Below are 13,343 nucleotides of genomic sequence, written 5' to 3' on the forward strand. Positions count from 1 at the left end.
CACCTGTCGTTCAGACTACTAAAACTGGGTCTGCAGTGTTTTTGAATGTCTCAGTTTTTGAGGGTTCGAAAACGCTGCAGACCCCGTTTTATTTTAAAAACTCTGGGGTTGTGTTTCAATGTAAAGGGACCAAAAGGTAGACTTTTGAAAACGAGCCAACATTCGCTCTGTGTATCCTTGATGACTGTGTAAACAATATCATGCTCATTGTTCTAACCATAGATATGTATAGATGCCTCATTCGTCCGCTCACGGCACATAGATGCAGCCGCCATCTTAGACGGTCAACTTGATTGAGTCATTCTGTGCAGGATTGTGGCATCTTACGAATATTCAGTGATTACTATGATGAATGTTTCAAGTTGACCATTACAATATGGCAGACAGCTTACGTATAGTGGCCCATAGAAACAGTCGCTAATGAGGCATCCATGTATATATATCTATGGTTGTACTTGCATGAATGGTCATGTGACATGCGTTCGGGTTGTGTAGAGTGGACGGAGATAGTTTCTGGAATGCAAGTATGGATGAAGATCGTTTTCATTTTAAAACTGTTTTAAAACAAAAACGCACTAGTGCAAAAAGGGGCTTAGACTCGTATAGATTATGTGAATAAATGGTCTGCGGCTGCTCACCGTTACGTGCAGTGCATGCCAAATGTTAAAAAAATCAATCTTAATAAATAAATGTAGTTTTTTTTGGCATCTGTGTTTATTTGTTCCTCATTCATTTCAAAAACAGTTTCTGAATGTCATTTAGACATTTACAAAAAGTAACCCCGAATAGCTGGTTCAGGTGTGTTTGATTGGGATTGGAGCTGAACTCTGCAGGATGGTAGTACTACATGAACAGGGCTGACTACGCCTATATTAGGCAAACTAGCTTCCACACGGCTGATGCATTTTACCCGATCCCGCATTTCCACGTTGTAGCCCTCAAAGGACACGAAGACCCCATCGGAGTGGTAAGGCTCCCTTTGGGCGTACACCTGTGAGTAACTGTGGGAGAACTCAAACCATTCCATCCCATCAAACTGCACAAGATGCCTCATTGATAAGACAGTCAATCTGCTCGTAAGTGACTTCTTTGGATCCAGGCGGTGCTTCAGGTGATTGCCCGTTCTCTTCGTCCTTCTCTGGGGTGGGTGCAAACTCCAGCTGAGGTCTGATCTGTGTGGGTAGGACTTTGTCACTGGAGCACTTGTTCCACAGCAGTATAGTGATGAGAGCAAACACAGCACAGATGACAATCAGAGTTTTGTGATTGATGTGAGCCACCAGACATTGTCACATCACAGCCATGCGGTGATAGTGGAACATCTCAGGAAATCCCAGACCGTTCTCATCCCAAAGCGTCATATACTGACCCTTTTGACATTTCGTCAACATCCTACGCACATGGAACCCTCTAGCATCAATATTAGGCGCAGATAAATATGGGCCAGAAGGCGCCACCTAGCGGTCTAACCCTAACCCTAACCCTAACCTTAACCCTAACCCATAATCTGTGTCTCATATTGACGCTAGAGGGTGCCATATGCGTAGGATGTTGACGAAATGTCACAAGGGTCAGTATATGACGCCTTGGGATGAGAATGCGTTAGAAATCCTTACGGTCCTGTTAGAGCGATTCAGGTGCAGCATCTGCGGACAGAGGTAAATATGGGTCCCACCATTTTGTCTTATAATAACCACAATATCAAAATATAAAATCTTACCATCAAGATCACTGGTATCCTGAAATCATATGGTTGAGGCTTACACTCAAAATAAATGTAAAATTCAACTTGTTCGCATGTTTGACCAATACAAGGGGTAATTAAAAAGAATACAAATACAAAAAAAGATTGTCTGTGCAGAATCTTATTGAAAATTTGAATGATAAATAAAGTCCATATAGTGCTGCTTGTGTTGCGTTGCTGAACATATTACAAGATGTTTCTGTAAACCAAGTGAATCCACGTCTGAGTTTGTTTATTTGAAAAATCAGGAACGGGGACCATGCAACAGGTATGTGTAACAAGTTTCTATCTATTACGATCTCTAACGATTGCAAATGTTTTAACACTGAGAAACGGTATCCTATATGTCTCTTAAGGTAGATATCAAAGAACAGAGTCAAAAACACTTAAACACAGATGTAAACAGTACAATTAGTACAAGTAATGAAAAATATCAATACTTATATTGTGTATAGGTTGTGGTCAAAATTTTACATGCACTTTGCAGTATCTGAAAAATGTTAATTACTTTTCCAAAATGAGAGGGATCATACAAAATGCATGTTATTTTTTTTATTTAGTACTCACCTGAATAAGATAAATATATAAAAATAATGGTTGAATTTATAAAAATGACCCCGTTCAAAAGTTTGCATATGCTTGATTCTAAATACTGTGTTGTTAACTGGATGATCCAAAGTTGTTGTTTTTGTCATTATTATGCCTTGGCAATGTTAACTGTTTATGTCATCAAAGCAGTTAAATATTTTACTTTGTCAAGTAACAATTTTTCATTATTTGTATTAACATCTTAGTAACTAATATTTCTTACTGTACATTCTAGAGTAAATTACTTCATACTGTTATTTACATGACACAAACATACTGGAGAAAAAAAACTTTTACATGATGCATAATAATCAGAAAGGGTATTTCTAAAATAATAGTAATAATAAAAAATAATAATAAGCAAATATAAGTTCATTAAAAGTGTTAAAAGGTTACTTACAAAAACACTGCAATAAATGAAAACATAATATGAGCTTTGCAAAGTGTACAACATCAGACACACCGGCAACATCAGATTAGATACAGAATATCAGATTATTTCTTATTATTTGTTAGATTTTAAGCAAATGAAATGTTGTAAATTCTTCAGAAATTTTCTTTGTAGAAGTTGAAGCCGAAATGCTCACACTGGGCCTTGATGGCTTTGGCCAGAGCAGGAGAACCGCAGTAAAACACACGAACCTTTCCTTTCTTTTCCTCAGACACCTTCTGGAAAACCTGGAAATGCATTTAAACACTGATAATGAAAGATATTAGGGAGAATAGAACAGAATAGAACAGAATATCTTTTCATACTTTGGCCCAATCGGGTCTGCCTGGCTGTGTACGTGTGCGAAGCCCGGTGATGGAATCTCTCTTCTCTTTCTTGGCCAACAGGTCCAGAGCCATCTGAAGACCAATGGCCTTCATATCATTCTTACTGAGGGCTGATGTCATGTACATGTGCATCTCCAAAAAACGGCCTGAAAACATAAAAACAAGCATGATTGGCCATTTCAGTGCCAACCCTATCTCCCTCTTTCTTCGGTTCTCTCTTACCCTCTGGCTCTTCATCTGCCTGGTCCATCTCCAGCTTGGTCAAGAGACTCACAAACCACTCAAAGGATTTCTGATCTCGGTTGATCCAAATGAAGTCCACCTGGAGGAAGTTAGAAGATATTTACGAACTTCATAAAATTGAAGTTGTTCATGTTTATTAGCTCTGATGCTATCTATGTAATGTATAGATATGCATGTTTTAATTGAGCCAATTTCAACTATGAGAATCAACAAGTCAAGATTTAAAAAAATGAGTTGAACTGACTTGTACAGCCAGATTGATTACTTAATCATTTAAGACAGCATCTGAACTTATAGGAATAGTTGTCCCAAAAAATGACAATTTGCTGAAATATTTTTTTGTTCTGCTTTTTATTCTAGTTTCCATTTGACTGATCACCACTCTCACCTTCCTCAGTTTCATTTCGTTGTCTTTTATGGTTTCACACCTGGAATAGTTGAAGTTGGGGCAGTTTTGCTTTCTCATGTGATAACTGAAAAAAATAAAAATAAAATAAATGTTACATACAATTTAAACAATTTTGCATGTGGGTTTTTTTATGCAAAGAAAACTTTAGTCTCACCGGCACATAATACTCTGCAAAATGGATGCAAAGGGAGTAATGCCGATTCCAGCGCCAATAAGCACTGCATGTTCAGATGTAAAGATCTGTCGGGTCGGGGTGCCAAAAGGTCCATCCACATAGCACTAACAAACAAACAAACAAACAAACAAAAAACACATTCCTAAAGGTTTACAATTCCTTGTAAGACAATTACTTTTAAATAAATAAGTGGTGAGTGTTAGGAATCAAGTACCATGGAACTGGAGACATTAAAATGAATTACATACCTTAATGTTACAATATCTGTGGTTTTCACTTAATTTAGCTGTAAGCTGGAAGACAACAGAAAATAAGCCAGGCTAATGTGTATCTTACATGTAATGGAACATATATGTTCTGCTTTGTTCAGACAGAAACTCACTTCTCTTGTAGCCAGAGAGGCATCTCCCAGTTCTGTCTGGGCTACTGGGTCACTGACGGGCGTCTGGGAGTTTGTTCGTGTTCCACTTGTCCGGTACATGGTCAGTTCAACATCATCATCCTTATTAGACGCCACAGTTTTGTTGCAGCATGTGGACTTAAAAATTTCATTCTGCATGGAGAAAAGAGTTTATATCGTTAACTAAAACTTATTTTTCATTACTTGAGTATATATATATATATATATATATATATATATATATATATATATATATATATATATATATATATATATATATATATATATATACAGCTAAATGAAAATGAAAACTGTAAACATAAAAATTTAAACTAATTTCAAATAAACTTATAATATAGTACCTTAATGATACAAAATAACACTGACATGAAGATGACGACATGTAAATGTCTATTTTATAAAACTTGTTTGAAGTTCTTACTTTGCAATTTGAACTTGTCTTTCCATAAGATTAAATGGCAATATTTTTTTCCCCAAACAAATACTGGAGAGAAGCCCAATGATATAATAAAAGAAAGAGAGTCTTGGTACTATATTATCAATGATGTGCTTACAAAATGACCCCACCTATAAAGAACTAATGAACTTCTGTCACTATTGACAGAATGTCACACACAGCTTCTGTGGATGATGTAGAAAAGCCAAGACCTGCGTTCTGCTTTCGTGGTGTCTGTTCCTCAGGCTAGCGGTGAGCCTCTTGTTGCTAATGGTCTGACATTCTGGCTGTCTGAAATACTCATACAGACGGTTTGTCCACTGGCCCATAGAACGAATATGGAGCCACAGCATATCTGTTTGTTTGAGGGAATATAATTCAGCTTTGAAACCTTTAATCACTGCAGACAGTTACATGCAGTTTGTTTATTTCAAATGTATTGTTTTATTAAGAAAAATAAACTTAAAAAAGAAATCAAAAGAAGTCATTTTTTTAAACATTTGCAATTATTTTTTTGCTTTGTTGTTTTAAGACATTTTATTCTCAGATTTGCTTAAAAATTCTTATTTTGTTAAACATTTGTTTTGTTGTGTAAATTTGTTTTGTATAAAACTATTGTTCTGTTTTGTTATAAAAATTGTCCTATTTTCTAAGAAAAATAAACTTAAGTCAAGACATAATGTCTGAAAACAAGTCTCAGATTTGTTTAAAAAAACACAAATCTTATTGTTTTAAACATTTGATTTTTATGTGCAGTTTTTTTGCTTTGATCTTTTAAGACAGATTTTATTCTCAGATTTTGTAAAAAAAAATTATTTTGTTAAACCTTTGCTTTGTTGTGTAAACTTAGTTTTGTGTAAAATTTGTGTAAAACAAAGAAAGAAAGAAAAAGCATTGACAAAAAAGATTTTTCTGCAATGCATCTTAATTTCATTTAAATGCACATACAACTAAAATATAGGCAAAAATCTGCAATCTAATAGAAGGGTGCAAGAATAACATAACTGTATGCTTTGTAGTTGTTTTACCTTGTAGCTCAGGAGCGCTGCTGATGGTAAACGGATGCCACTCATACTTGGCGATAACAGGAATGTTTATATACACATAATCCCCAGGTTTGAAGTGAAAGAATGGAGGCCTCTTGATTACCAGATGTGTTACCTTCAAAACGCAAATAAATGGCAGAAGAGGTGAAGCTTTCAGCATTGATGACATACTAAATGTTCCAGTAAACAAAATACACCAAAATATGTACATTGGCTCAGATTTGTACCTTTGAGGGCAATAAATTGACTTCAACTATGTATAGCCCACCCATGCGGGACACAGCTATTCCAACAATTTTCTCAATGAGGAACACCACTCCTGGCACCACAAACCATTTCCAAAAGTTTGCACAGTGGACAATCAACAGGGCCCAAACCCAGATGTAAGAAAGATGGGACCAGTAGAACACCTACACAAAAACAAACCTTTTCCTTGAACATATGCTTTGATAAAGCACTTCTGAATGGTATTTGTTTGTTGGTATGTATGGCTGAAATGATGTGCTGCAATTTGCAAACAGGATTCTTTGCTAACTTGATTTTATTGGTCTTGAAATAATCATATTTTTTAGCTCCACATTTTCCAAATCAACAGATATTCACAGAAGCAGCCATGTGCACATTCTTGCTTCTCAAAAATTCAATCAGCAAGCCATCACCTCAAAATGACCACTGCGTCTGACGAATGTGCTGGAACACACCACCATTAAACAGATGAGAACCTGCAGAATGACGCCTGTGATGGAGGCCGTGCCATTGACCCACCCAATCCCAGGACGGATGGTGAGAAGATACTCCCACAGCTGATACATACCATCACTCTGAGACATTCGGGCTAAGAACAGAGAGAAAGGATGTTGACAAATATTCTTTATTATTATGTTAATTTTATTACATTCTGTTAAAAAGTTATAGACTTTATACACTCAATTTAACCCTATAAATCCTACAGTATCATACATGATATGCAATCTTTTATTTCAGGACGAATACTAGACTAAAGCAACTTAGGCTTACTTAATTATCCATGCATAATTTTTGATTTATTAAATATGATTGTATTTAAATATCAGCTTATTAAGAAATGAATTATATTATTGGGAAATAAACAGTGACAACTGATTTTATGCATTTTATGTAAGTAGTCTGATATACTGTTACTAAGACCTCATTGATTTGCAATACAGACTATCAGAATTGTAACTTAATTTTTGGCCATAAATATATCAGCAACTGTTACAAATTACAAATTTTTCCATATTTAATTCCGGACTGAATGCTTTTCTTTTTTGAGTATGAGATCTATATTTATTATTGTCATTTATTACAATGTAATAAGTTGTATTACAGGTAATTAAAATTCATGTTTACTTCATGTTTACTTTTTTGTCTATAGAATGAACATCAATGGAGTCCAATGTTGTTCAGGCCCTATCAACTTTCAAAATATCCCTAAAAACTATTCCTTTAACTGAATTTGTTAATAAGTTTATTACAGTTTACCAAAGTTCATGACGTGAGCACCAGTATGTACAATGCTGAAGATCAAGATGGCGTAGCCCACGATCTGATGCAGTAGAATGTTCTGGTCCAGAGGTAAGACCCTCACCACCCAAGTGGCACGTAGCCACGTCAGACAACGCCTCAACATCAGCACCTGCAAGACAAAACCTTTTCACTACAGGAAAATGAAGCATTAGATGAATTCATGAGTTCAACTCACCATAACAAAAGTGCAGTTGAGGTTGAGACATTGGCCGCAGCCCCTGGCCACCATGAACCAGGGGCCTCCATGCACATTCTTCAGCATCGCGATGATGAAGAGGAGCACATTCAGGACGGCATACAGGCAGAGAAAGAGCAGCTTGCGGCTGTTGTTGTGCCAGTACGCCCGCGTCAGGTAACGAGGAGTCTTGCATTTTTTCTGCTCCAGATTAGGAGGTTTCAGCCAGTTGGCGGCACTGAGTGAAAAAAAGTTTTTGGTAGTCTTGGTAACAAATTTGGTACATTTTGAAGCATTATTTTTGTGTACATAGGGATAAGTTGGTAAAGAGTTACTATCTACGAGGTGAATCATAACATTGCAAACATTGATTCGAACCAAAACAATATTTGAAAATTGGACAAAAAGATTTTATGTAACAGCTTTAATGAGAGAAATAACTACAATCCATAAATCAGTGCAAATTAAAAATGACAAGATACATGTTAAATTATTGATTTAATGATATTGTGTATACATAAACAACATATTTTGTTTATTGCAAATATGTTTATGGATACAGATGCGATTATAAGATAGACTAACTATATCATATTATTCACAGTGCTTTATGGGAGTGGATGGGCACTATTTTGGCACAATTTGCTTTGATTCTCTGACCGGTGGAATCATGGGTAATGTATTATTTCATCAGGAATATCACTGTTAAACTTGCTTTTAGCAAGTTAACATTGTAAGTCAATAAGTTATTGACTGTGGCACCTATACATCTCTATGCCAGTGGGGGGTGTCTTAATGAGAGAGTCATTGACTCATTCACTCAAATGATTCAAAAATGCTGATTCATTCAGGATCTAAACATGTTTTTATGAGTGAGTCATTGAATCATTCTGTCAGCCGATTCATTCGAAACACTCAATCATTCATTAATGGAACACCGCTATTGTGTTGCTCAGACATGTACAATAATTGACTTATTTGATACAATTTTTGTTGCCAAAAAAAAAAAAAAACTGGCAAACCTGTATTCAAAATATAATAGTAGTATTAGTAATAGTATTAACATCTTTCTCGCTGAACTGTAATATGAAAAATATATTCGCAGTTGTGCTATTGATCAGAAAACCAGTGATCTTGTGATATTGCATAATCATGTCTCACCTGATGGTGAGGTTCTCCATAACCTCAGGAAAGTTCTCCAGCTCTGCCTTCAGCTCTTCAAACGTGATAGAGCCGCTGTTATCTTTATCGGCAGATTCAAACAGCGCCAACGTCAGGTCATCCAGCTTTTCCTCGGGGAGTGAGATTGCACTTTCACTCAGACAGGATTTCAGAACTGTACGTAACTCATCTGGGTCTATAGAACCACTGCCTACATGACAAGTCAACACAATAATTGAATTAATGGTTTACCACAGATTGTTTGGGTAAGAGGCAAGAATAACATGTTTCTGGATCAACATTGTTGTTTATGGCACAAAATTTCTGTCAGCCAATCAAGAGGAATATTGTGCCCATGAACAGCAAGATATAGGCCAATACATGAATAACTCTTTCTCTCTTAACCCATAAGTACATTCAATTTGAAGTACTTAATTAGCTTGACTGTGTTAACACACAATGTAGCCAAATTAAGCAATAAACCACTTTGCACAAAACATTTTTGCCCAGTAAAACTTTCAATTTCTTATTCCTTTACGAATAAGAAATGGTCAAAACGTATGTGGACCAGGAAAATTTTTTACTTGTGTAAATCACTTTTTGAAAACACAATTACTTAAAAGATTTCAAAATAACCAAATATGCATTGTAAGACAAAAATTCATAATGGGAGCGCTTCTCAAACTCAGCTGTAACTCTATTGTTAATATTCTTAAATTTTTTTTAATAATTTTTAATAAAATTGTTTTTTTCAAAAATTAATTGTCTTGTGCTATGAGCTGTTAATACATTAATCGTGATTATTCCCCCAGGATATTTTTTGGTAGGTAACGTCTAACGTCACATGTTAATGTATTGTTGTTTTTTTAAAGAAAGAACATATATAAATATGTAACAATGATTTAAGTTCCTTGATGCAGACTCTTGATTTTTAGCAGTTAAACATTTGAAATCATATTACATTGTTTAATTCTTTAAGTCATTATTTAAACTTGTTTTCAATTATTCTAGTTATAATTTTAATCTAATACAATTTACCACTGAATTCTAAAATGATGTGCTGTCCACCTTACCATCCACATCATAGACCTGGAAGAGGAAGTGTAGTTTGTCTGTCTCGCTACCATGGATCAGAAGCTCTAAAGCCTCAAGAAGTTCATCCAGACTGATAGAGCTGCTGCCATCAGAGTCAAACAAGGCAAAAAACCTCTCCGCAAAAAATGACTACAACAACAAAACAGGAGAGAAAAGATGATCAAATTAAGATCTTTGAATAAGATAATAAATGGGGATCAGTAAGCTCACCTCTTTTACTTTCAGAGCTGTTTTAAACTCATCCAGGTCGATTTCTTTGTCATCTCCTGCAATGCTCTCAAACTGCTTGGTGACCCACTCCAGCCAGCGTGTGTCTTCTTCTAGACTCATGTCTCTGCTCCACACAGTCCACACACACTGTATTAACAGTATCAATTCATAAGACAAATGTATTCCCACTGTCCTCTCAGAATCATATTTAATCCATAACTACGTACATGTAAACAACACTTTGCGGGAGACATATCTTTTTCAGACAATTGTAACATACAGCATCAGAAGAGTGGTTGAAAAGAAAGTCTGATAAGTTTAATATGTTACCAGTCAACTAATATTTGTTCTCATGGTTACATTTTAAAAACGGAAAGCAAATAGACAAAAGCAATATTTATCTAGATAGGAATAGTTTAATATTAGCATAACTATACGTGTAAATAATGGTTTAAATTAGAATAACTGATATATGTATGTATGCATCTAATGGTTTAAAAATACACATTACTCACATTATTATTAAATAATAATTTTAAAGCATATATTGGAATAATATATGTAGTGTTATGTATTTATAGACCAGTATATATTTATCTGTGTATATATTTATATACATATGTATAGCCTATATACACAAACATAGAACACATACAGACAGACAAATGTTAGCTAGAGCAAATTCAGCAATAATCTGGGTCTGACTACAAGTTTCACAGTGTCCCATTTAATCAAGAGAAATCATTACCTTTAGATGTAAATCTTCTCAGTCTTTGTCTTTTGCAAGTATTTCCCTTTTGTTTTTGATTAAAATGCACTCACAGACAAAAATGTAAAAGATTTTAATGCAGTAACAAGTTGTTGCTGTTGCAGCGAGTCCAGTTAATCATCTTTCCAAGGAAAAAGGAGAAATTGAGCCAGACATACAGAGGGAGGCTGGGCAGTATTGTTACAGACGTTCAGTATCTCGTACACACAGCAGCAGCTGCCCCTGACATCCCTGCGCCTGCTGGGCGGCCCTCAGTATCATCAATACTACACTTTTCATCACTAGATCGCAGCTAAACACTAATAATAACCTCCTTTCTGTCTACCATGTATTATGACAAAAACAGACAAAAAATGTGTCCATGTGACATTTATCAACTACTTTACACGTGCATCTCAATAAATTATAATGTCATGGAAAAGTTCATTTATTTCAGTAATTCAACTCAAACTGTGAAACTTGTGTATAAAATAAGTTCAATGCACACAGACTGAAGTAGTTTAAGTCTTTGGTTCTTTTAATTGTGATGATTTTGGCTCACATTTAACAAAAACCCACCAATTCACAAAACAAATTAGAATATGGTGACATGTCAGTCAGCTAATCAACTCAAAACACCTGCAAAGGTTTCCTGAGTCTTCAAAATGGTCTCTTAGTTTGGTTCACTAGGCTACATGGGGAAGACTGCAGATCTGACGGCTGTCCAGAAGACAATCATTGACACCCTTCACAAGGAGACACAAACATTCATTGCCAAAGAAGCTGGCTGTTAACAGAGTGCAAGTTTTGTTTTTCATTTGGAAACCAAGGTCCTAGAGTCTGGAGGAAGGGTGGAGAAGCTCATAGCCCAAGTAGTTTGAAGTCCAGTGTTTCCACAGTCTGTGATGGTTTGGGGTGCAATGCTTCCTTCTGCTGACCAGCTTTTTGAAGATGCTGATTTCATTTTCCAGCAGGATTTGGCACCTGCCCACACTGCCAAAAAACACCAAAGTTGGTTAAATGACCATGGTGTTGGTATGCTTGACTGGCCAGCAAACTCACCAGACCTGAACCCCAGAGAATCTATGGGCTATTGTCAAGAGGAAGATGAGAAACAAGAGACCAAACAATGCAGATGAGCTGAAGGCCTCTGTCAAAGAAACCTGGGCTTCCAGACCACCTCAGCAATGCCACAAACTGATCACCTCCATTCCATGCTGAACTGAGGCAGTAATTAAAGCAAAAGGAGCCCCTACCAAGTATTGAGTACATGTACAGTAAATGAACATACTTTCCAGAAGGCCAACAATTAAAAAAAAAAAAAAAAACTTATTGGTCCTATGAAGTATTCTAATTTGTTGAGATGTGAATTGGTGGGTTTTTGTTAAATATTAGCCAAAATCATCACAATAAAAAAAAAAAAACAAAGACTTAAACTACTTCAGTCTGTGTGCATTGAATTTATTTAATACACGAGTTTCACAATTTGAGTTGAATTACTGAAATAAATGAACTTTTCCACGACATTCTAATTTATTGAGATGTATATTACAAGTCTTAAACCAAACTGTATAATAAATTAACATTTATATAGACTGACAACTCATCTTAAAACACAAAAAGAATTTTTACAGAAACATATTTTTTACACATTTTATCCCAAAAATTAACCAATGGACTTGCAAGACTAATTTAATCTAAAATAGATATGTTGAATAAAATGCCAAAACGGAACTGACCAGGAGTCACAAAAACAGTGTGTGGAAGGTCAAACATATACTGTTACTGAAAACAACAACAGACTCTGTTCTGCTGTCAGTGGGGGTGAAATTGGAAAAGAAACACAAAACTGATATAACAAGACCTTTATTCATTTCACTCAGAAAAGGAAAAACTGCATAAGGACCAACAGATGGAAGAATACAACCAAGTCTTACAGCAGAAGTGGAATATTTGAACTTCATTCAAGGAGCAGTAAATTGTGAGAACCATGCTGAAATGTGCAGACAGTTTAAATGGTATATATATAAATTCATCATAATGCATTGAATGTGAGACTATAGGACAGTGTCAGCAGGATGCCATCCTCTGTCACTCCAGCCTGACCTGTTTCCGTGGTGATGGGGGCAGTTCCAGAGCAAAGGCTGTTGGGGAAGAGGGGCAGGACTCTGGGATGTTTTCCATACAGTTTTTCTCAATGCATGGCCCAGCAATGCTCCACACTTGAAAGAAACAGGAAAGAAACAATATGGGGTGAGAATACTAATTGTCTTGAATAATAAATTGTAATAAATATACTGTATAAAGATCTACATATTTATATATAACATACATTCAGTATACAAAAGTTTGGGGGTCATTACGAGTTTTATTTAGAGAGATTAATACTTTTATTCAGCAAAAATATTTTAAAAGTTATTTTGAACTTTCTATTTATCAAAGAAAAAAAAATGCATCAAAGTTTCCACAAAAATATTAAGCGGCAACAGTTTTCAAAACAAAATGATACTAATAAGAAACGTTTCTTCAGCTCCTAATCAGCATGTTATAATGATTTCTCAAGCATC

The 13,343-nt window shown here is 35.5% G+C and overlaps 1 protein-coding gene across 1 annotated transcript; it reads right to left on the reverse strand.

Moving 5' to 3' along the window:
- Positions 1-2,455: 2,455 nt before the first annotated feature.
- nox5 (NADPH oxidase, EF-hand calcium binding domain 5) lies at positions 2,456-10,168 on the reverse strand. Its single transcript, XM_059546069.1, has 16 exons — positions 10,029-10,168; positions 9,797-9,947; positions 8,724-8,934; positions 7,563-7,800; positions 7,343-7,496; positions 6,499-6,674; positions 6,067-6,249; positions 5,822-5,954; positions 5,006-5,148; positions 4,319-4,489; positions 4,185-4,229; positions 3,916-4,040; positions 3,741-3,825; positions 3,332-3,431; positions 3,089-3,255; positions 2,456-3,010 (listed from the first exon to the last, which is right to left on the reverse strand). Exons 1-16 carry the CDS (start codon positions 10,146-10,148, stop codon positions 2,879-2,881), a joined length of 2,334 nt encoding a protein of 777 aa, XP_059402052.1. The 5' UTR covers positions 10,149-10,168; the 3' UTR covers positions 2,456-2,878.
- Positions 10,169-13,343: the final 3,175 nt, after the last annotated feature.

Source organism: Carassius carassius, chromosome 50 (assembly GCF_963082965.1).
Source record: "Carassius carassius chromosome 50, fCarCar2.1, whole genome shotgun sequence".
Lineage (NCBI taxonomy): Eukaryota > Metazoa > Chordata > Actinopteri > Cypriniformes > Cyprinidae > Carassius > Carassius carassius.